The 25,446-nt window shown below is 38.9% G+C and overlaps 1 protein-coding gene across 1 annotated transcript in view; it reads right to left on the bottom strand.

The window, feature by feature from the left end:
* Nucleotides 1–24,627, bottom strand: part of lt (vacuolar protein sorting-associated protein light) — a 90,252-nt gene extending 65,625 nt beyond the window's left edge. Inside the window, exons 1-6 of the mRNA XM_070090002.1 lie at nt 24,506–24,627; nt 24,152–24,270; nt 22,339–22,562; nt 15,396–15,548; nt 14,412–14,535; nt 1,215–1,413 (exon numbers count right to left, since the gene is read on the bottom strand). Of these exons, the coding sequence (XP_069946103.1) occupies nt 1,215–1,413; nt 14,412–14,535; nt 15,396–15,548; nt 22,339–22,554 (692 nt within the window). The 5' untranslated portion in view covers nt 22,555–22,562; nt 24,152–24,270; nt 24,506–24,627. The remainder of the gene's footprint in view (nt 1–1,214; nt 1,414–14,411; nt 14,536–15,395; nt 15,549–22,338; nt 22,563–24,151; nt 24,271–24,505) is intronic.
* Nucleotides 24,628–25,446: the final 819 nt, after the last annotated feature.

Raw genomic sequence — 25,446 nt, 5'->3', positions numbered from 1 at the left:
TAACATTTATTCATTAGCTACCATTCTTACTGTGCACATAGCTGCAGTTAACAGTATAAGAAATCCTACTTAATATTCTATGTCCAATTCTTAGTCTTTTAGCATTAGGTTAGTGTGCCCAAAATACATCGCATACTAGTGGTTTTCTTTTGTGCCTAACATTCTTTTATCATATGAAAACTACATTATTTTTGTACTGCATAAAAAGAAATTCTCCATGGGGAAGTGGAACAGAATTCTTCTTCCATAACCCAGGTGTGTCGTAAGAGATGACTAAAATGCCAGGAGCAAGGGGTTAGTGACACCTTCTGTAGAAATTACTAAATTTAAAAAGAAAGACTATCGTTTTTCTTTTTAGGCCACCCTGCCTTGGTGGGATATGATCGGTGTGTTAAAAAAAAAACTGGATTTGAATGTATTTATCATTGCAGTTAACTACGCAATAAGTCCTCCTTAATAAGCTATGTCTAGTTCTTAGGTAACATTTAAGCCTCATCATTAGTTTACCCAAAGTACATTTCATAATTAATGGCTTTCTTTTGTGCCTACCAATGTTTTTTTACATGTAAAGTACATTGTTTGTACTGCATAAGGAAATAAAAGTTGCATTTTGTATTTTAATGTACATATATAGTTTAGGTCAAATGGATATTTACTGGAGTTGACAAAAGTAATATGGTCCTTGAATAAAACTGCATTGTGCTATTAAGATGGATTTTGTAGGTCACTGATACAAAGGAGAAATACAAGCGGTCCTATGATACTGCCTTGCAGCACCCTGTGTGATGAGTTAGGTTAAGTGGTGTCAGTCATAGTCACGTTTTGGAGCTTGTCATTGTGGTAGGATCTTATGGACAGAGTGCGCAGCATCTTATTTTATAATTCATTAGTTTAAGGATAAGGCTGTAGTGGCATACTATATCAAAAACTTTCCCTAGATCAATAAAGAGAGATACTGGATATTCAGTATTTTTTAGGGATGTGTAGACTGAGTCAAGTACTTTTATTATTGCATCATTCGTACGTTTTTTTTTCGGGGAGGGGGGGAGCCTTGAAACCAAACTGGCAAGGGTTAATAATACTGTTTTATTATGAATTCATACATTCACTTACAAATTAGTTTTTCAAATATTTTATCTATTAGTAGCAAGTAGGACTGTACATTCAATCAATCAACTAAAGTCAAGCCACTCAGAAAATAAAGGGATACATACGCAAGGCTGTGATCACGTTTAATGAGAGTGATGACTGTTTTGGTATTCATATCCATGACTCTCACACCAGAATCTGTGGCCCATGCAAGAAACTGTCCTGCCCACTTCATGGCTCTTGCTGGACCACTACTCTCACTGAGGATTGTGGGTCGCACTTGGCCAAACAACGCTTTTTCATATAAAATTATCTTGTTTGTACCTAAACAGAAATAAAATACGTAACTATTTTATTACATAAGGCATTGATTCATAATATATATGCAGATGATTTCATGCTAATTCCCTTTCCAAACTTATAAAATAGTTAATAAAGAACAAATGAATGACAAATACAGTATTTTCTGAGGTAAACAAATAAATACCCATTACCTTAAAACACTTCTGTAGTACATGAAACACTAAAACCAATGTAATACTGTATATTACAAAAATATGTTTATTAAGGGGTAAAGAATGTTCAAGAAAAAGTTAGCTACAATTACAGATAAGAATTTAAAAAATTATTTATGATGTAAATAACAGAATAGATAAATGGGCAGGAAATTGTGGGTGGTGTAGTGAGACACAAGTAGAGGTGAAACTTCATCCATGGAGGCAAAAAAAGGGAAATATACTGGAGAACAGTGGTACAAATTATACTGGGTGTGAAGCACAGGTTTCAAATGTTGAACTGAGAACATTAAAGGCAGTGGAAATGGTATGTTTGAGGACAATGTATGGTATATTTATTATGCAGTTTTATAAAGAAAAACTTTATAAAACTGGGATGCTTGAATGTGCATGGACATAGTGCAGATGATAAGAAAGAGATGATTGCTAATGTTATGAATGAAAAGAAGTTGGATGTCCTGGCCCTAAGTGAAACAAAGCTGAAGGGGGTAGGCGAGTTTTGGTAGGGAGAAATAAATGAGATTAAGCCAGGAGTATCTGAGAGAGTTAGAGCTAAGGAAGGGATAGCAATAATGCTGAAGGATCAGTTATGGAAGAAGAGGGAATATAAATGTGTAAATTCAAGGATTATGTGGATTCAAATAAGGGTCGGATGCAAAATGTGGGTCATAATAGGTGTGTATGCACCTGACGAAGAGAGGAGTGTAGAGAGAGAGATTTTGGGAGATGTTAAGCGAATGTATAGAAACTTTTGAACCAAGTGAGAGAGTAATTGTGGTAGGGGACCTAAATGCTAAAGTAGGAGAAACATTTTAGAGAGGGTGTGGTAGGTAGGTTTGGGGTGCCAGGTGTAAATGATAATGGGAGCCCTTTGATTGAACTTTGTATAGAAAGGGGTTTAGTTATAGGTAATACATATTTTAAGAAAAAGAGGACAAATAAGTATACAAGATATGATGTAGGGCATAATGACAGTAGTTTGCTGGACTACATATTGGTAGATAAAAGACTGATGAGTAGACTTCAGGATGTACATGTTTATAGAAAGGCCACAGATATATCAGATCACTTTTTAGTTGTAGCTACAGTGAGAGTAAAAGGTAGATGGGATACAAGGAATATAGAAGCAGCCAGTAAGAGAGAGGTAAAGGTTTATAAACTAAAAGAGGAGGCAGTTAGGGTAAGATATAAACAACTATTGGAAGACTGATGGGCTAGTGAGAGTTTAAGTAATGGGGTTGAAGATATATGGGGTAGGTTTAAGTATGTAGTGCTAGTGTTCAACAGAAGTTTGTGGTTATAGGAAAGTGGGTGCAGGAGGGAAGAAGAGCGATTGGTGGAATAATGATGCAAAGAGAGTAGTAAGGGAGAAAAAGTTAGCATATGAGAGGTTTTTACAAAGTAGAAGTGATGCAAGGAGGGAAGAGTATATGGAGAGAAAAAGAGAGGTTAAAAGAGTGGTGAAGCAATGTAAAAAGAGAGCAAGAGAGAGTGGGTGAGATGTTGACAATAAGAAAAAGTTTTGGAGTGAGATTAGCAAGTTGAGGAAGCCTAGGGAACAAATGGATTTTTTTTTTATTATTATTATCACACTGGCCGATTCCCACCAAGGCAGGGTGGCCCGAAAAAGAAAAACTTTCACCATCATTCACTCCATCACTGTCTTGCCAGAAGGGTGCTTTACACTACAGTTTTTAAACTGCAACATTAACACCCCTCCTTCAGAGTGCAGGCACTGCACTTCCCATCTCCAGGACTCAAGTCCAGCCTGCCAGTTTCCCTGAACCCCTTCATAAATGTTACTTTGCTCACACTCCAACAGCACGTCAAGTATTAAAAACCATTTGTCTCCATTCACTCCTATCAAACATGCTCACGCATGCCTGCTGGAAGTCCAAGCCCCTCGCACACAAAACCTCCTTTACCCCCTCCCTCCAACCTTTCCTAGGCCAACCCCTACCCCGCCTTCCTTCCACTACAGACTGATACACTCTTGAAGTCATTCTGTTTTGCTCCATTCTCTCTACATGTCCGAACCACCTCAACAACCCTTCCTCAGCCCTCTGGACAACAGTTTTGGTAATCCTGCACCTCCTCCTAACTTCCAAACTACGAATTCTCTACATTATATTCACACCACACATTGCCCTCAGACATGACATCTCCACTGCCTCCAGCCTTCTCCTCGCTGCAACATTCATCACCCATGCTTCACACCCATATAAGAGCATTGGTAAAACTATACTCTCATACATTCCCCACTTTGCCTCCAAGGACAAAGTTCTTTGTCTCCACAGACCCCTAAGTGCACTACTCACCCTTTTCCCCTCATCAATTCTATGATTCACCTCATCTTTCATAGACCCATCTGCTGACACGTCAACTCCCAAATATCTGAATACATTCACCTCCTCCATACTCTCTCCCTCCAATCTGATATCCAATCATTCATCACCTAATATTTTTGTTATCCTCATAACCTTACTCTTTCCTGTATTCACTTTTAATTTTCTTCTTTTGCAAACCCTACCAAATTCATCCACCAATCTCTGCAACTTCTCTTCAGAATCTCCCAAGAGCACAGTGTCATCAGCAAAGAGCAACTGTGGCAACTCCCACTTTATGTGTGATTCTTTATCTTTTAACTCCACGCCTCTTGCCAAGACCCTCGCATTTACTTCTCTTACAACCCCATCTATAAATATATTAAACAACCACGGTGACATCACACATCCTTGTCTAAGGCCTACTTTTACTGGGAAATAATTTCCCTCTTTCCTACATACTCTAACTTGAGCCTCACTATCCTCGTAAAAACTCTTCACTGCTTTCAGTAACCTACCTCCTACACCATACACCTGCAACATCTGCCACATTGCCCCCCTATCCACCCTGTCATATGCCTTTTCCAAATCCATAAATGCCACAAAGACCTCTTTAGCCTTATCTAAATACTGTTCACTTAAATGTTTCACTGTAAACACCTGGTCCACACACCCCCTACCTTTCCTAAAGCCTCCTTGTTCATCTGCTATCCTATTCTCCGTCTTACTCTTAATTCTTTCAATAATAACTCTACCATACACTTTACCAGGTATACTCAACAGACTTATCCCCCTATAATTTTTGCACTCTCTTTCGTCCCCTTTGCCTTTATACAAAGGAACTATTCATGCTCTCTGCCAATCCCTAGGTACCTTACCCTCTTCCATGCATTTATTAAATAATTGCACCAACCACTCCAAAACTATATCCCCACCTGCTTTTAACATTTCTATCTTTATCCCATCAATCCCGGCTGCCTTACCCCCTTTCATTTTACCTACTGCCTCATGAACTTCTCCCATACTCACAACTGGCTCTTCCTCACTCCTACAAGATGTTATTCCTCCTTGCCCTATACACGAAATCACAGCTTCCCTATCTTCATCAACATTTAACAATTCCTCAAAATATTCCCTCCATCTTCCCAATACCTCTAACTCTCCATTTAATAACTCTCCTCTCCTATTTTTAACTGACAAATCCATTTGTTCTCTAGGCTTCCTTAACTTGTTAATCTCACTCCAAAACTTTTTCTTATTTTCAACAAAATTTGTTGATAACATCTCACCCACTCTCTCATTTGCTCTCTTTTTACATTGCTTCACCACTCTCTTAACCTCTCTCTTTTTCTCCATATACTCTTCCCTCCTTGCATCACTTCTACTTTGTAAAAACTTCTCATATGCTAACTTTTTCTCCCTTACTACTCTCTTTACATCATCATTCCACCAATCGCTCCTCTTCCCTCCCGCACCCACTTTCCTGTAACCACAAACTTCTGCTGAACACTCTAACACTACATTTTTAAACCTACCCCATACCTCTTCGACCCCATTGCCTATGCTCTCATTAGCCCATCTATCCTCCAATAGCTGTTTATATCTTACCCTAACTGCCTCCTCTTTTAGTTTATAAACCTTCACCTCTCTCTTCCCTGATGCTTCTATTCTCCTTGTATCCCATCTACCTTTTACTCTTAGTGTAGCTACAACTAGAAAGTAATCTGACATATCTGTGGCCCCTCTATAAACATGTACATCCTGAAGTCTACTCAACAGTCTTTTATCTACCAATACATAATCCAACAAACTACTGTCATTTTGCCCTACATCATATCTTGTATACTTATTTATCCTCTTTTTCTTAAAATATGTATTACCTATAACTAAACCCCTTTCTATACAAAGTTCAATCAAAGGGCTCCCATTACCATTTACACCTGGCACCCCAAACTTACCTACCACACCTTCTCTAAAAGTTTCTCCTACTTTAGCATTCAGATCCCCTACCACAATTACTCTCTCACTTGGTTCAAAGGCTCCTATACATTCACTTAACATCTCCCAAAATCTCTCTCTCTCCTCTACATTCCTCTCTTCTCCAGGTGCATACACGCTTATTATGACCCACTTTTCGCATCCAACCTTTATTTTAATCCACATAATTCTTGAATTTACACATTCATATTCTCTTTTCTCCTTCCATAACTGATCCTTCAGTTACCCCTTCCTTTGCTCTAACTCTCTCAGATACTCCAGATTTGGCAGTTCAAAATAGGAGAGGAGAGTTATTAAATGGAGAGTTAGAGGTATTGAGAAGATGGAGGGAATATTTTGAGGAATTGTTAAATGTTGATAAAGATAGGGAAGCTGTGATTTCGTATATAGGGCAAGGAGGAATAACATCTTGTAGGAGTGAGGAAGAGCCAGTTGTGAGTGTGGGGGAAGTTCGTGAGGCTGTGCATAGAATGAAAGGGAGTAAGGCAGCTGGGATTGATGAGAAAAAGATAGAAATGTTAAAAGCAGGTGGGGATATAGTTTTGGAGTGGTTGGTGCTATTATTTAAAAAATGTGTGGAAGAGGGTAAGGTACCTAGGGATTGGCAGAGAGCATGAAGAGTTCCTTTGTATAAAGGGAAAGGGGACAAAAGAGAGTGCAAAAAATTATAGAGGAATAAGTCTGTTGAAAGAAAAAGAAGAAAACCGTTAAAGTGGGATGTTTGAATGTGCATGGATGTTGTGGAAATGATAAGAAAGAGATGATTGTGGATGTTATGAATGAGAAGAAGATGGATGTCCTGGCTTTCAGTGAAACAAAGCTGAAAGGGGTGGGAGAGTTTCAGTGCGGAGAAATAAATGGGATTAGTTCCGGGGTTTCAAATAGAGTTAGAGCTGAAGAAGGAGTAACAATAATGTTGAAGGATGAAAGTTAAGACACATGTGCAACATCTGGATATCTTTACTGTAGACGTTTCGCCATCCAGTGGTTTTATCAATACAAATTCTAGGACATAATTGGAAGACAGTAGAACTATATACAAAAGATGAGGTAATCAGTCCCTCAGCCTTGGAGTTAGTGTTCATAGCATCGTAGTGGAGAAGAATCTGGAGCAAAGGCAAGAAGACTGGCGGTTATATAGGCGTTAGTGGATCAGGACGTGCAGCAGACGAGGACATAGTCACTGGTAGGCGGGATTCCCCAGTGGAAGTAGGTCCTTCCCAAAGAGAAGGGTTAGTTGTAGCAGCCGTGAAGAAGGTCTTGTAGATGTCCTCTGAACCAAGATTCCATGATGTTGCAGTGTCTGACAAGTTGTGCAAGAAAGGTATAAAATACCGACAATATGAAAGTTAAGACACATGTGCAACATTTGGATATCTTTATTGTCGACGTTTCGCCATCCAGTGTCTTTATCAATACAAATTCTAGGACATAATTGTTGGTATTTTATACCTTTCTTGCACAACTTGTCAGACACTGCAACATCATGGAATCTTGGTTCAGAGGACATCTACAAGACCTTCTTCACGGCTGCTACAACTAACCCATCTCTTTGGGAAGGACCTACTTCCACTTGGGAATCCCGTCTACCAGTGACTATGCCCTCATCTGCTGCACGTCCTGATCCACTGACGCCTATATAACCGCCAGTCTTCTTGCCTTTGCTCCAGATTCTTCTCCACTACGATGCTGTGAACACTAACTCCAAGGCTGAGGGACTGATTACCTCATCTTTTGTATATAGTTCTACTGTCTTCCAATTATGTCCTAGAATTTGTATTGATAAAGCCACTGGATGGCGAAACGTCTACAATAAAGATATCCAGATGTTGCACATGTGTCTTAACTTTCATATTGTCGGTATTTTATACCTTTCTTGCACAATGTTGAAGGATAACTTTTAGCAGGAAAAGAGGGAATATAAACGCATAAATTCAAGGATTATGTGGTGTAAAATAAGGGTTGGATGTGAAAAGTGGGTTATACTAAGTGCTTATGCACCTGGAAAAGAGAGAAGTGTAGAGGAGAGAGAGAGAGAGATTTTGGGAAATGTTGAGTGAGGGCATGGGGAGTTTTGAACCAAATGAGAGAGTACTTGTGGTTGGGGATCTCAATGCTAAAGTGGGTAAAAATGTTGTGGAGGGAGTAGTAGGTAAATTTGGGTTGCCAGGGGTAAATGAAAATGAGGAGCCTTTAATTGAGCTATGTGTAGAAAGAGGTTTGGTAATAAGTAATAAATAATTTATGAAAAAGAGGGTAAATAAGTATACAAGGTATGACATAGCACATAATGAAAGTAGTTTGTTAGATTATGTATTGGTGGATAAAAGGTTGATGGGTAGGCTTCAGGATGTACATGTTCATAGAGAGGCAAGTGATATATCGGATCTTTATTAAGTTGTAGCTACAGTCAGAATAAGAGGCAGATGGAACAAAAGGAAAATGGCAACAGTAAGTAAGAGAGAGGTGAAAGTTCATAAACTAAGGACAGAGGAAGTTAGGGTAAGATATAAGCAACTTTTGGCAGAAAGGTGGGCTAGTGCAAGTATGGGTTGGGGGGAGGGGAGGTTGAAGAGGGATGGGATAGTTTTAAAAATGCAGTATTAGAATTTGGGGAAGAAGTTTGTGGCTGTAGGAAGGTGGATGCAGGAGGAAAGAGGAGTGATTGGTGGAATGATGAAGTAAAGGGTGTGATAAAAGAGAAAAAGGTAGCTTAAGAGAGGTTTTTACAAAGCAGAAGTATTATAAGAAGGACAGAGTATATGGAGAGTAAAAGAATGGTGAAGTGAGTGGTGAGAGAGTACAGAAGGAGAGCAAATGATAGAGTGGGAGAGGCACCATCAAGAAATTTTGATGGGGATCTGGAGGTATTGGGTAGATGGGGGGAATATTTTGAGGAACTTTTAAATGTCGATGAAGAAACGTAGGCGGCAATTTCGTGCACTGGCCAGGGAGGTATAACATCTTTTAGGAGTGAAGAAGAGCAGGATGTGAATGTGGGTGAGGTGCGTGAGGCATTATGTAAAATGAAAGGGGGTAAAGCAGCTGGAACTGACAGGATCATGACAGAAATGTTAAAAGCAGGGTGGGATATAGTGTTGGAGTGGTTGGTATTTTTGTTTAATAAATGTATGAAAGAAGGAAAGGTACCTAGGGATTGGTAGAGAGCATGTATAGTTCCTTTATATAAAGGGAAGGGGGACAAAAGATATTATACAAATTATAGGGGAATAAGTTTACTGAGTATACCAGGAAGAGTGTATGGTAGGGTTATTATTGGAAGAATTTGAGGTAAGACAGAAAGTAGGATTGCAGATGAGCAAGGGGGCTATAGAGTGGGTAGGGGATATGCAGATCAAGTGTTTACATTGAAGCATGTATGTGAACAGTATATAGATAAAGGTAAAGACGTTTTCATTGCATTTATGGATTTAGAAAAGGCATATGATAGAGTGGATAGGGAAGCATTGTAGCAGATGTTGCAAGTATATGGAATGGGTAGTAAGTTGCTAAATGTTGTAATGAGTTTTTATGAGGATATTGAGGCTCAGGTAGGGTGTGTAGAAGAGAGGGAGATTACTTCCTGGTAAAAGTAGGTCTTAGACAGGGATGTGTAATGTCACCATGGTTTCTTAATATACAGTGGAACCTTGGCTTACGAACTTAATCCGTTCCATGACCTTGTTCATATCCCGATTTGTTCGTATGCTGAGTCAATTTTCCTCATTTAAATTAATTGAAAAGCCATTAATCCATTCTGGCAGAATTCCTGCTCTCAGGGAAAGGAAAAATACACTTCAATATAATGTTAATATCAACTCTACAGCTTATTTATCACAATTGATCTAATATGACATAATAAACAATATAAATAACATAAAAAGTTGATTTATACTCTAGAATGAATAAAATATGTCATTATGTGACATGTGGAGGTGGCCATAACTGCCCCAGCATTGTTGTGGTATTCACTGCAATCTAGTGATGGCCTTTTGAAGCCATCTATTATTATAATTATTATAGTACATTGCTATATATATGTATTATTATTATTATTATTATTATTATTATAATGGGGAAGAGCTTGTGGGAGGGGGAGGGGATGGAAGATATACAGGCTTAATTTAGGGAACTGGAACACAGATCCAATTCCCTAGATCAAGAGCCCTTCACCATGTACTAATAATAAAAACAATAATAATTATTATTATTATATTATTATTATTATAATAATACAATATAGTAGTTGGCACCACCATCAGCAAAACATTGGTAACCACTACTTTTCACCTATTTAGACTTAAGTAGTCTATAAGTATTAGGTTAAGTCTGCCCAAAATGCCTCAGTATGATAATGGCTTACTTTGCTCCAATCATATTATGATATGTAAACACAAACTGTAACCTTTGCAAAGAAATAAATATTTTATTAATTTATTTATTTAAGGACCCTCCCTTGAGGGGGAAGTACACATCTGGAGTTTATCTGGAGAGAGTTCCGGGGGTCAACGCCCCCGCGGCCCGGTCTGTGACCAGGCCTCCTTAGGTCAGTGTCCCAGGATGCGACCCACACCAGTCGACTAACACCCAGATACCCATTTTACTGATGGGGAACATAGACAACAGGTTGAAAGAAACACGTCCAATGTTTCTACTCTGGCTGGGAATCGAACCCAGGCCCTCACCGTGTGAAGCGAGAGCGTTAACCACCAGGCCACCAGAGCCCCTCCAGATGCAAAAAATCAACCGAACGACGGTTCATATCCTGAAAAGTTCGCATGGTGGGGCGTTCATAAGCCAAGGTACCACTGTATTTATAGATGGGGTTGTAAAGGAAGTAAATGCTAGGGTGTTCGGGAGAGGGGTGGGATTAAATTAGGGGGAATCATATACAAAATGGGAGTTGACACAGTTACTTTTTGCTGATGATACTGTGCTTTTCGGAGATTCTAAAGAAAAGTTGCAAAGTTTAGTGGACAAGTTTGGGAGGGTGTGTAAAGGTAGAAAGTTGAAAGTGAACATAGATAAGAGTAAGGTGATGAGGGTATCAAATGATTTAGATAAAGAAAAATTGGACATCACATTTGAGAGAGGGAGTATGGAAGAAGTGAATGTTTTCAGATATTTGGGAGTTGACTTGTCAACTGATGTGTTTATGAAGGATGAGGTTAACCACGGAACTGATAAAGGAAAAAAAGTGAGTAGTGCGTTGCGGTATCTGTGGAGACAAAAAACGTGATCCACGGAGGCAAAGAGGGGAATGTACAAAAGTATAGTGGTACCAACACTCTTATATGGGTGTTAAGCTTGGGTTGCAAATGCTGCAGCAAGGAGGTGGCTGGAGGCAGTGGAGATGTCCTATCTAAGGGCAGTGTGTGGTGTAAATATTGTGCAGAGAATTCGGAGTGTGGAAATTAGGAGGAGGCGTGGAGTTACTAAAAGTATTAGTCAGAGTGCTGAAGAGGGGTTGTTGAGGTGGTTTGGTCATTTAGACAGAATGGATCAAAGCAGAATGACTTGGAGAGTGTATAAATCTGTAGGGAAAGGAAGGCAGGGTAGGGGTCATCCTCGAAAATGTTGGAGGGAGGGGGTAGAGGAGGTTTTGTGGGCGAGGTGCTTGGACTTCCAGCAGGCATGTGTGAATGTGTTAGATAGGCGTGAATGGAGACGAATGGTTTTAGGGACCTGACGAGCTGTTGGAGTGTGAGCAGGGTAGTATTTAGTGAAGGGATTCAGGGAAACCAGTTATTTTTATATAGCCAGACTTGAATACTGGAAAGGGGAAGTACAATGCCTGCACTTTAAAGGAATTGTTTGGGATATTGGCAGTTTGGAGGGATATGTTATATATCTTTATATATGCCTCTACACTGTTGTATCTGGGTGCCTCTGCAAAGACAGTGATTATGTGTGATTGAAGTGAAAGTGTTGATTGATGAAAGTATTTTCTTGTTGAAGATTTTCTTTCTATTTGGGCCACCCTGCCTTGGTGGGAGATAGCCGACTTGTTGGAAAAAAAAAAAAGTCTGTTGAGTATACCTGGTAAAGTGTATGGTAGAGTCATTATTGAAAGAATTAAGAGTAAGACAGAGAGTAGGATAGCAGATGAACAAGGAGGCTTTAGGAAAGGTAGGGAGTGTGTAGACCAAGTGTTTACAGTGAAACATATAGGTGAACAGTATTTAGATAAGGGTAAAGAGGTTCTTGTGGCATTTATCGATTTGGAAAAGGCATATGACGGGGGAGATAGAGGGGCAATATGGCACATGTTGCAGGTGTATGGAATAGGAGGTAGGTTACTGAAAGCAGTGAAGACGTTTTACAAGGATAGTGAGGCTCAGGTTAGAGTATGTAGGAGAGAGGAGATTATTTCCCAGTAAAAGTAGGCCTTAGACAAGGATGTGCAATGTCACCATGGTTGCTCAATATATTTATAGATGGGGTTGTAAGAGAAGGGAATGCAAGGGTCTTGGCAAGTGGTGTGGGGCTAAAAAATAAAGAATCTAACACAAAGTGGGAGTTGTCACAGTTGCTCTTTGCTGATGACAGAAGAGAAGTTGCAGAGGTTGGTGGATGAATTTGGTAGGGTATGTAAAAGAAGAAAATTAAAAGTGAATATAGGAAAAAGTAAGGTGATGAGGATAACGAAAAGATTAGGTGATGAAAGATTGGATATCACATTGGAGGGAGAGAGTATGCAGGAGGTGAATTAATTAAGATATTTAAGATTGGATGTGTCAGCACATGGGTCTATGAAGGATGAGGTGAATCATAGAACTGATGAGGGGAGAAGGGTGAGTGGTGCACTGAGGAGTCTGTGGAGACAAAGAACTATGTCCGTGGAAGCAAAGAGGGAAATGTATGAGTGTGTATAATTATACCAACACTCCTATTTGGGTGTGAAGCATGGGTGGTGAATGCTGCAGTGAGAAGACTGGAGGCAGTGGAGATGTCATGTCTGAGGGCAATGTGTGGTGTGGATATAATGCAGAGAATTCATAGTTTGAAAATTAGGAGGTGCAAGATTACCAAAACTATTAACCAGAGGGCTGAGAAGGGGTTGCTGAGGTGGTTTGGACATGTAGAGAGAATGGAATGAAACAGAATGACTTCAAGAATGTATAAATCTGCAGTGGAGGGAAGACGGGGTGGGGTAGGCTGAGGAAAGGTTGGGGAGAGGGGGTAAAGGAGATTTTGTGTGCGAGGGGCTTTGGACTTCCCACAAGCATGCGTGAGCATATTTGATAGGAGTGAATGGAGACAAATGGTTTTTAATACTTGACGTGCTGTTGGAGTGTGAGCAAGTAACATTTATGAAGGGATCCAGGGAAACCGGCAGGCCGGACTTGAGTCCTGGAGATGGGAAGTACAGTGTCTGCACTCTGAAGGAGGGGTGTTAATATTATAGTTTTATAACTGTAGTGTAAAGCACCCCTCTGGCAAGACAGTGATGGAGTGAATGATGATGAAAGGTTTTCTATTTCAGGCCACCCTGCCTTAGTGGGAATCAGCCGATGTGTTAATAAATTTTTTTTTTTAACAAGTCAGCCATCTCCCACCGTGGCAGGGTGACCCAAAAAGAAAGAAAATCCCCAAAAAGAACATACTTTCATCATCATTCAACTCTTTCACCTCACTCACACATAATCACTGTTTTTGCAGAGGTGCTCAGAACACAACAGCTTAGAAGCATATACGTATAAAGATACACAACATATCCCTCCAAACTGCCAATATCCCGAACCCCTCCTTTAGAGTGCAAGCATTGTACTTCCTATTTCCAGGACTCAAGTCCAGCTATATAAAAATAACCGGTTTCCCTGAATCCCTAAACTAAATATTACCCTGCTCACACTCCAACAGATCATCAGGTCCCAAGAGTGTGGAAATTAGATTATAATGTGATGTTACCATAAGAACAATTTACATGGCTGAAGAGAGGGTGTTGTGTAGGCATTTAGAAAGAATGAAACAGAATATAATGACTAAGAGGGTATGTAAATCTGGAGTGGAGGGAAGGGGTAGGGGTCACCCCAGGAAGGGTTGGAGTAATGGGGTAAAGTTGGTTTTGAGTGCTAGGGACTTGAACATCCAATAGGCTTGTGTGAATGCATTATATCAGAGACAAGTGGTTTTTATGACTTGACATGCTGTTGGAGTGTGAACAAGGTAACATTTATGAAGGGATTCAGGAAAATCAGTTAGCCCAGATTTGAGTCCTGGAGGTCAAAAGCACAGTGTGCCTGACTCTGAATAAGGGAAAGATGTTGCAGTTTGGAGGGCTTTCTAAACTGTGATATCAGCATGCCTCTGACAAGACTGATTTCGTGATGGTGAAGGTATATGAGAGGCAGTAAGATTTCTAATCAGCAGTAACTTATCAAATATGAAGAGGTTGCATCATAATTTCACAAGATTTTTCTATTATTATTCAAGTCAAGAGTGACAAGACTTTAGAGGCAACACCTAAATATTTCATGCTTACCCACAACAAAGCGACGACCTGATCGAGGCTTGTAATACAAAGGGTCGAGAGCCACACTTCGCACAGGACTGTCCATTACAAGGTTATGAGAGTTTTCTGCTGTATACAAACCCTGAACAACAACCTGATGGGATATTCCATCTTATTAATTAAAAACCTAACTGCTCTTTAGTTCTATTTCTATATATGATTAGCATCATAATTTATATATAATATATAGTGCATACCCAGCTTTGACACTGTTCCTTATAAGTCCCCCATCAAAGTAGGAAAGAACATTTGGATTTAGTGCTGGAACCCAGGGGTGATTCAGCACACTTCAATAAAAAATACTATACATCAGCAAATATTAATTTTCTCAATTTCCTTTTGCAGTTACTCTCCAATAACTACCAACCTCTACTACATATACTGACATTACTAACCCAAAAGGCTTTTTCCAAAGCCTAGCCAACCTTTCTTCTAGCATCTCACTTGTTTTTAATGCACTGTCCACCTACTGTTCATTTCTTCTTTTTCAGGTCACCCTGCAGAGTTCAGCAATCTATTCTCACTAACTTCTTAATACATGCATGGTACAATACTGGGGTCCATTATACTCTCATACTGATGTACAGTGACTCTTCATGAAACATTTATTATTTGTGTACTCTCAATCTTCAAGCTAAGCCAAAGCCAACTAAAGGTCTCCCACTGTTATTTACACCAGACACTCGAAACTTCCCTACTATACTTTCTACAATGATCTCCCACTTTTTCATACAAGTATTCTACAACAATTCACATCTCCAAATCTCTTCTTTTACATCCAAGTGCATAAACAGAGACAATTATCCACTTTTCACATCCCACTTTCATTCTAATCTACACAATTCTTGAATTATATGGTACAATTACTTATTTTTTCTCTCACCAGTTGTTCATTATCAATGCAAAAATATTCTACACCATGTCGTAAGTGATATAAGGGTGTACTGTGCTCACCTTGCGATCATGGGAGCATGAGGCAATATAGTCACCATTTCCATCCATATCTACCATTGTCACAGGGTTGCTGTGAGGATTGAACTCCTTCACCTTATTACCCTGGTGATCCAACACATGAATGCGGCCCCAGTTTGTTCCAATAATAATTAACTGGAATAAAAATATCAGTGTAAGATATGATGACTGGGTATTAGAAATAAAATTATAAGTACCAAGAATCAACATTAATGGACATTGCAGCAGTGATTATTTTTTAATGATTAAATATATTTAGGTCATTTAGACCAGCATTGTAGAAGAAATTATCTGTGTAACTATATGAAAATAAGTGATTTACTGTAAGAAAAATGATAAAGTATACATAGTTCTAAAGAAAATTTCATATCCCATGGGTGCATATTAATTAAAACAGTAGAGCATTTTTTCTTTAACAAAGCAACATGGTTTTCCAACAACTGAAATCCAAACTAACATGAAGATGGCAATTTATTTCAAAAATTTCTCAAGGAACTTTATTTTTTTCTAGATAAAGAAAATTTTATTCCTAAATTAAACTTCAAAATCCTTTTACACATCATAAAATATGTATTTTCATTAACTGTTTTGAAATAAAGCTCTAACCTCTTCCAATATAGGTTTCCTTTGCTTTCTGCTAATTTACTATTATGTGATATCCCATTACTACTGGTAATTCTTCATATGGATATACATTTGCTGTATATGACTGATATACCTTACAAAGTGTATTAAAGATTCTTATTATGTGGAATTAATTATTTAAGAACAAATTGAGCTTAGTATAGATGCAATGGACTTGGAAGGAACCTAGAGCATAAAATGTGGGACACTTGTAAAAGATAGAGGTGCTGTAGCAGTGAGATGTCCCCATATAAACACCATATTAGCATCTGAAGCTTATGAACTTTTCTGGAAACATTAAATCTAGGAATGTGTTATAAATTTTACAAAACAAAGGTAATAAATAAAAGTACAGTAATTTAACATTGTAGGTAGTAGGTTGGTAGACAGCAACCACCCAGGGAAGTACTACCGTCCTGCCAGATGACTGTGAAACAAAAACCTGTAACTGTTTTGCATGATGGTAGGATTGCTGGTTTCTTTTTCTGTCTCATAAACACGCTAAGATAACAGGGATATCTTGCTACTCCTACTTACACTTTGGTCACACTTCACAGACACGCACATGCATATATATATATATACATACATCTAGGTTTTTCTCCTTTTTCTAAATAGCTCTTGTTCTTTTTTATTTCTTCTATTGTCCATGGGGAAGTGGAAAAGAATCTTTCCTCCGTAAGCCATGCGTGTCGTATGAGGCGACTAAAATGCCGGGAGCAATGGGCTAGTAACCCCTTCTCCTGTATACAATTACTAAAAAAGAGAAGAAGAAAAACTTTATAAAACTGGGTTGCTTAAATGTGCGTGGATGTAGTGCGGATGACAAGAAACAGATGATTGCTGATGTTATGAATGAAAAGAAGTTGGATGTCCTGGCCCTAAGCGAAACAAAGCTGAAGGGGGTAGGAGAGTTTCAGTGGGGGGAAATAAATGGGATTAAATCTGGAGTATCTGAGAGAGTTAGAGCAAAGGAAGGGGTAGCAGTAATGTTAAATAATCAGTTATGGAAGGAGAAAAGAGAATATGAATGTGTAAATTCAAGAATTATGTGGATTAAAGTAAAGGTTGGATGCGAGAAGTGAGTCATAATAAGCGTGTATGCACCTGGAGAAGAGAGGAATGCAGAGGAGAGAGAGAGATTTTGGGAGACGTTAAGTGAATGTATAGGAGCCTTTGAACCAAGTGAGAGAGTAATTGTGGTAGGGGACTTGAATGCTAAAGTAGGAGAAACTTTTAGAGAGGGTGTGGTAGGTAAGTTTGGGGTGCCAGGTGTAAATGATAATGGGAGCCCTTTGATTGAACTTTGTATAGAAAGGGGTTTAGTTATAGGTAATACATATTTTAAGAAAAAGAGGATAAATAAGTATACACGATATGATGTAGGGCGAAATGACAGTAGTTTGTTGGATTATGTATTGGTAGATAAAAGACTGTTGAGTAGACTTCAGGATGTACATGTTTATAGAGGGGCCACAGATATATCAGATCACTTTCTAGTTGTAGCTACACTGAGAGTAAAAGGTAGATGGGATACAAGGAGAATAGAAGCATCAGGGAAGAGAGAGGTGAAGGTTTATAAACTAAAAGAGGAGGCAGTTAGGGTAAGATATAAACAGCTATTGGAGGATAGATGGGCTAATGAGAGCATAGGCAATGGGGTCGAAGAGGTATGGGGTAGGTTTAAAAATGTAGTGTTAGAGTGTTCAGCAGAAGTTTGTGGTTACAGGAAAGTGGGTGCAGGAGGGAAGAGGAGCGATTGGTGGAATGATGATGTAAAGAGAGTAGTAAGGGAGAAAAAGTTAGCATATGAGAAGTTTTTACAAAGTAGAAGTGATGCAAGGAGGGAAGAGTATATGGAGAAAAAGAGAGAAGTTAAGAGAGTGGTGAAGCAATGTAAAAAGAGAGCAAATGAGAGAGTGGGTGAGATGTTATCAACAAATTTTGTTGAAAATAAGAAAAAGTTTTGGAGTGAGATTAACAAGTTAAGAAAGCCTAGAGAACAAATGGATTTGTCAGTTAAAATAGGAGAGGAGAGTTATTAAATGGAGAGTTAGAGGTATTGGGAAGATGGAAGGAATATTTTGAGGAATTGTTAAATGTTGATGAAGATAGGGAAGCTGTGATTTCGTGTATAGGGCAAGGAGGAATAACATCTTGTAGGAGTGAGGAAGAGCCAGTTGTGAGTGTGGGGGAAGTTCGTGAGGCAGTAGGTAAAATGAAAGGGGGTAAGGCAGCCGGGATTGATGGGATAAAGATAGAAATGTTAAAAGCAGGTGGGGATATAGTTTTGGAGTGGTTGGTGCAATTATTTAATAAATGTATGGAAGAGGGTAAGGTACCTAGGGATTGGCAGAGAGCATGCATAGTTCCTTTGTATAAAGGCAAAGGGGATAAAAGAGAGTGCAAAAATTATAGGGGGATAAGTCTGTTGAGTGTACCTGGTAAAGTGTATGGTAGAGTTATAATTGAAAGAATTATGAGTAAGACGGAGAATAGGATAGCAGATGAACAAGGAGGCTTTAGGAAAGGTAGGGGGTGTGTGGACCAGGTGTTTACAGTGAAACATATAAGTGAACAGTATTTAGATAAGGCTAAAGAGGTCTTTGTGGCATTTATGGATTTGGAAAAGGCGTATGACAGGGTGGATAGGGGGGCAATGTGGCAGATGTTGCAAGTGTATGGTGTAGGAGGTAGGTTACTGAAAGCAGTGAAGAGTTTTTACGAGGATAGTGAGGCTCAAGTTAGAGTATGTAGGAAAGAGGGAAATTTTTTCCCAGTAAAAGTAGGCCTTAGACAAGGATGTGTGATGTCACCGTGGTTGTTTAATATATTTATAGATGGGGTTGTAAGAGAAGTAAATGCGAGGGTCTTGGCAAGAGGCGTGGAGTTAAAAGATAAAGAATCACACACAAAGTGGGAGTTGTCACAGCTGCTCTTTGCTGATGACACTGTGCTCTTGGGAGATTCTGAAGAGAAGTTGCAGAGATTGGTGGATGAATTTGGTAGGGTGTGCAAAAGAAGAAAATTAAAGGTGAATACAGGAAAGAGTAAGGTTATGAGGATAACAAAAAGATTAGGTGATGAAAGATTGAATATCAGATTGGAGGGAGAGAGTATGGAGGAGGTGAACGTATTCAGATATTTGGGAGTGGACGTGTCAGCGGATGGGTCTATGAAAGATGAGGTGAATCATAGAATTGATGAGGGAAAAAGAGTGAGTGGTGCACTTAGGAGTCTGTGGAGACAAAGAACTTTGTCCTTGGAGGCAAAGAGGGGAATGTATGAGAGTATAGTTTTACCAACGCTCTTATATGGGTGTGAAGCGTGGGTGATGAATGTTGCAGCGAGGAGAAGGCTGGAGGCAGTGGAGATGTCATGTCTGAGGGCAATGTGTGGTGTGAATATAATGCAGAGAATTCGTAGTTTGGAAGTTAGGAGGAGGTGCGGGATTACCAAAACTGTTGTCCAGAGGGCTGAGGAAGGGTTGTTGAGGTGGTTCGGACATGTAGAGAGAATGGAGCGAAACAGAATGACTTCAAGAGTGTATCAGTCTGTAGTGGAAGGAAGGCGGGGTAGGGGTCGGCCTAGGAAGGGTTGGAGGGAGGGGGTAAAGGAGGTTTTGTGTGCGAGGGGCTTGGACTTCCAGCAGGCATGCGTGAGCGTGTTTGATAGGAGTGAATGGAGACAAATGGTTTTTAATACTTGACGTGCTGTTGGAGTGTGAGCAAAGTAACATTTATGAAGGGATTCAGGGAAACCGGCAGGCCGGACTTGAGTCCTGGAGATGGGAAGTACAGTGCCTGCACTCTGAAGGAGGGGTGTTAATGTTGCAGTTTAAAAACTGTAGTGTAAAGCACCCTTCTGGCAAGACAGTGATGGAGTGAATGATGGTGAAAGTTTTTCTTTTTCGGGCCACCCTGCCTTGGTGTGAATCGGCCGGTGTGATAATAAAAAAAAAAAAATAATTTAACATTCTACTCTACTTATCCAAGCTCATTTCCAAATGGAATTCATCCTTCGTATTTCATGATACAGCCTCTCCTTAGTGACATACTCGTTTATCAATAACTCGGACTTACGACAGGCTCTCTGACTAGTATTCATACCTAAATAATGTATATTAGAGCTGATTTCCTCTATTCTGTTTATTACAATATACAGTACACTACTGTATAAACATTTAATAATATACCAGAAATGTTATAAATGGTGCAAAGGTGACATTAAAACAATATCAAAGATGGTTGACACAAACCCACTACCATTATAGTATGCTCCTCACTTACTGATGAATTCGTTTACCAACATGTTCTTAGGAACAGAACTCCGTCGTTAAGTGAGGAGAGGCTGTATATATTCCAATTCTTTGATTTGTTCTAATCTTATTATTTATATTCTAATCTTGCCTTGTGCTTCATTACAACCATCTAAAAATATATGCATCAGCTTTCATTTCAAATCACTCTTGTTCATATATACAGTAGTACCTCGGGATACGAACTGCTCAAAACGCGAACAATTATGTAAGTGCATTTATGTAAGTGCTTTTGTAGGTGTATTTTTGGGGGGTTTGAAACGGATTAATCTAATTTACATTATTCCTTACAGGAACAAATTCGTTCGGTATCAGCACTCGAACAGCTTTCTGGAACTAAATAAGTTCGTATCCCGAGGTACCACTATATTATTTATTACCCCTTCTTTATTCTATTGTTACAGTCCACCATCTAGAACCATCTCAAATAATTTATTTGTACATTTATAATAATCCTAGGTAGTAGATTGGTAGACAGCAACCGCCCAGGGAGGTACTACCGTCCTGCCAAGTGAGTGTAAAACGGAAACCTGTAATTGTTTTACATTATGGTAGGATTGATGGTGTCTTCTTTCTGTCTCATAAACATGCAAGATTTCAGGTATGTCTTGCTACTTCTACTTACACTTAGGTCACACTACACATACATGTACAAGCATATATATACACACCCATCTGGGTCTTTTTCTATTTTCTTTCTAGCTCTTGTTCTTGTTTACTTCCTCTTATCTCCATGGGGAAGTGGAACAGAATTCTTCCTCCATAAGCCATGCGTGTTGTAAGAGGCAACTAAAATGCCAGGAGCAAGAGGCTAGTAACCCCTTCTCCTGTATAAATTACTAAATTTTAAAAGAGAAACTTTCGTTTTTCTTTTTTGGGCCACCCTGCCTCGGTGGGATACCGCCGGTTCGTTGAAAGACGATTTATAATAAACAAAATTGTCTACACTTCTTTTATTTTATATAATCTTGGATTATGAACTTACTGTTTTCAGAGAGACATTCCTGATTATTAGTACGGTGGTACCCTGAGTTTTGTACAGCTCCCAACTAGAACAATTATGTAAGTGTATTATTGTAAGTGCTTTTGTAAGTGTATTTTTGGGGATCTGAAACGGACAAATCTAATTTACAATATTCCTTATAAGAACAAATTTGTTTGGTAACGGCACTCGAACAGCCTTCTGGAACGAATTATGGCCGAAGCTCAGGGTACCATTGTATTAGTGAAACTCCTGTTTTACTTAAACTGTAGCTTTGTGAATAAAAAGTACAAATAAACCTTAAAGGGTTCATTATTAACTGAAAATTTCATGCTCTGAAATGATATTTGTGTGACTTGACGTGGTATTTATGTGCATCATATAACATTCACTGTCCCTGACTAAAATCTAAGAAACACAATGTCATAACATAAAAAAAAAATTTATGTAAACTCCTCTTGTAAGGGGCACCAAATTACAACACATACAGTATTTAAATTACTTTACATTTAAACAACAAATTTTATTTCTTTCTGGAGTATACAAAGTGCACTATTCATTATATATATATATTTAAAACTACAGGCAAATTTCAGTGCTCTGTTTAATTACTGACTTTCAAGTAGCTTCTCCTTTTTAGTAACCACTGTTATTGTAACTAACTTTTGTAAGCACTATTTAGAAATAAAATTCACCTTTATTTTCATATTCAGCTTACATGACAAGAATGGCACAGGCAGACCAATATTAAATACAGTACTGTACAGTGAAATGAAGGCAGCTCTAAAGAAATTAACCCACCAATTGTTTTAAGCAATTCAGCTTCCTTTAATACGAAAATATTGGATTTACCTATTTTGGCAACCTTATTAAAACATTAGCTGCTGTCCAATCCTAGTTTTCACTTCTCTTGCATTACTAATATGGGAAAATGAGTTATATTTATTCACAAGTGTCAGAAACATTTGCAAACTTATTTAGTCTAAGGTAATGTGACTTGCCTTTGAGTTAGCAGAAATACACGACGCTCCATCTTTCTTTAGTATCTCCCGTAAGTCCCCAGAGATCCTCTCATATTTAAGTTTTGGCTCCTCTTCCTCTTCAGAATCCTCTTCATCTGAGTCCTCTTCTCCTTCCTCTGCTTCCTCTTCTTGGTCTACTTTCTGAGGGTCATCTTTAATCTCTTGTGATGAAGATGATACAGTAGAGCTCTCCATATTTAAAGCTAAGAAAGAAAAGGAGGTAAATGACAAGCATAAAGATTGTTACTCTTATAATTGCAATCAAAACTAAGTGATCCCCGGTACGGGTGGAAACATCAGGATGTGTTCCCTTAAGGCACCTGCTGTCCACGTTCACCAAACAGTAAAATAGGTACCTGGGTGTTAGTCAACTGGTGTGGGTTGCATCCTGGGGACAAAACTGACTCAACTTTCCTGAAATGCTCTGCATAACAAGTGGCTCTCTATATAGCAGTATGTCATTGATGTCAGCTAGACCTGTATACCTTGTACATGTACTTGTAGAAATAAAGATTTATTATTATTATTATTATTATTATTACAGTATTATTATTATTATTATTATTATTATTATTATTATTATTATTATTATTATTATTATTATTATAAGAGTCATACAGCACACAAGTGTCAAGAAAAGTAGAGCTCTCTATATTTAAAGCTAAGTAAGAAAAGAAGTGACCAGCATTAAGATTATTATTATAATTACAATCAAAACTAAGTGCTAAACCCACAAGGGTCATACAGAACACATGCATCAAGAAAAGTAAGGTGATGATCAGTTCTACGATTATACCTGAACTTACAGGTGTTACTGTGTTGGTACCACAGTAAAGATACCCAACTTGTGCACTGTGTCATTTATCTATCTGTCGATTTCCTAAACCAATTATATAAAAGAACAAAATCTATTAAGGACATGGGGCCCCACGGCCTGGCTGGCAAAGCTCTCACTTCACACACTGAGGGTCCGGGTTTGATTCCCAGCAGGGGTGGAAACATTTGACGCGTTTCCTTACACCTGTTGCCCTGTTCACCTTGCAAGTAGGTACCTGGGTGTCCATCAAAATGGTATATAATACCGACAGGTTGGTAGGTAAGACACATAGGCAACAGTTAGGCAACTTTATTTCGAAACGTTTCGCCTACACAGTAGGCTTCTTCAGTCGAATACAGAAAGAAGGCAGCAACAGTAGAGATGTGAAGACGATGTAATCAGTCCATCACCCTTGAAGTCGTAGAATTTGAGGTTGTCAGTCCCTCAGCCTGGAGAAGTTCGGTTCCATAGTCAGGAACCGAACTTCTCCAGGCTGAGGGACTGACAACCTCAAATTCTACGACTTCAAGGGTGATGGACTGATTACATCGTCTTCCCATCTCTACTGTTGCTGCCTTCTTTCTGTATTCGACTGAAGAAGCCTACTGTGTAGGCGAAACGTTTCGAAATAAAGTTGCCTAACTGTTGCCTATGTGTCTTACCTACCAACCTGGGTGTCCGTCGACTGTTGTGGGTCACATCCTGGGGGACAAGATTGAGGACCCCACTGGAAATAAGACACAGTCCCTTGATGAGGCACTGCCTTTTTTGGGTTATCCTGGGTGGCTAACCCTCCGGGGTTAAAAATCCCAACAAAATATCTTAATCTTATCTACCTATTAGGGCGTGAGTACACCATAGCTACTCAAATACAAGAAATAATGTCTCACGTAGCTGTAAAATTAGCCACATAGAAAATAAATCAATACAATAATTTTCAGTATAAACAAAAACAAAGAGTGAGAAAGTTTTTACCTTGTTCGTAGACCTAAATTTGCAAAAAAAGGAGAGTGGTGACAGTCTGCTGATGAATTGTTGTTGTTGGAGTTAAGGTTCACCACAACATGAGCCGTCATCATCACGTCCTGCACACACTGTAATTTTATTTATTTATTTATTTATTTGAACATGATATAGGGAAGTACAAAGGAATACAGTTATTACAGTGCAACATGCCAAAGCCCCTTGTATGCAGAGCATTATGGGCAGGCTTAAAATTAACTTAAGATTAACTAAGCAATGATATATTCAGTGGTAAAAACATTATTGTAAAGAGATAACAATTTAGCACAAATGAGTAATACAAAGACAGGTCATATGGTCATTTACTGTGTCATCATCAAAATCAATGATTTTCCCTATATAGGCTTATTTGCACTTTGTTAATATATAATAGGCTATATAGAAATGAAGGATTCTTCTCTTATGTTGGTGCAGCACTGTTTTGGGCATTAGTGTCACCTCCTTTAGAGGCTCTGTGGAGTCACCCCCTAAACGATGTCACCCGGGGCGGCCATCCCCCTTACGACGCCTCTGCTGGATTCCTTGTAATATCTTATTTAAACCTCTGAAGTTAAAATAGCTCAACTGTGTGAAAATCAGTTACAATAAAAGGATATATGCTAGAAATAAGGTAAACTGGGTTATTTACATAAACACTGAAGAAGGGATGTTAGCTATACAAAAAATCTCGCTCCTCCTTATCTATAGCTTCATTTATAAGGGTATCTTTTGGCTCTCGTCCTGAGCTGGCTCATTCTAGGACAGGCTTTGACATGTGCAGGCAATCCTTTCCACTTCTTTATTGCTGTACAATAAAAGGTGTTCGTGGCCTGACCACCTACTGTAGGTTCTACAAAATTTTGTTCACTTCCCTAGTACCACATTGGTTTTGGTTCCCAACCTTGACAAACTTGACAGCAAATAAAAAATGGTTATAATAATAACCATTGATTTTTAAAGGGGTTGACGGGTAAGCCAGCAGATGGCCTAGGTCAGATGACTAAAAGCTCCAGTGGAAGGTCATCATAAGACTAAGACCCGCGTCAGAAAACATTTGTCTTATTTCCTGACGAACCTTACCTAGCCTAACTTGACAGTTAGATATTCCGAACACTGCTTGTGAGCAATTTTATTAACGTGATTTAGTATCAGTTGCATATCCAATTGTTTTAAGTCATCCTGGGTTACATGCTCTCTTGGACCCAGGTCTAGGATGAATCTCACCATTTTGTTCTGGGTGATTTGTAGTCTGTCTGTGGAGAATTGCA

Source organism: Cherax quadricarinatus, chromosome 30 (genome assembly GCF_038502225.1).
Source record: "Cherax quadricarinatus isolate ZL_2023a chromosome 30, ASM3850222v1, whole genome shotgun sequence".
Taxonomy (NCBI): Eukaryota; Metazoa; Arthropoda; class Malacostraca; order Decapoda; family Parastacidae; genus Cherax; species Cherax quadricarinatus.
The sequence above is the reverse complement of the archived record's forward strand: the minus strand, read 5'-3'. Positions and strand labels throughout refer to the sequence as shown.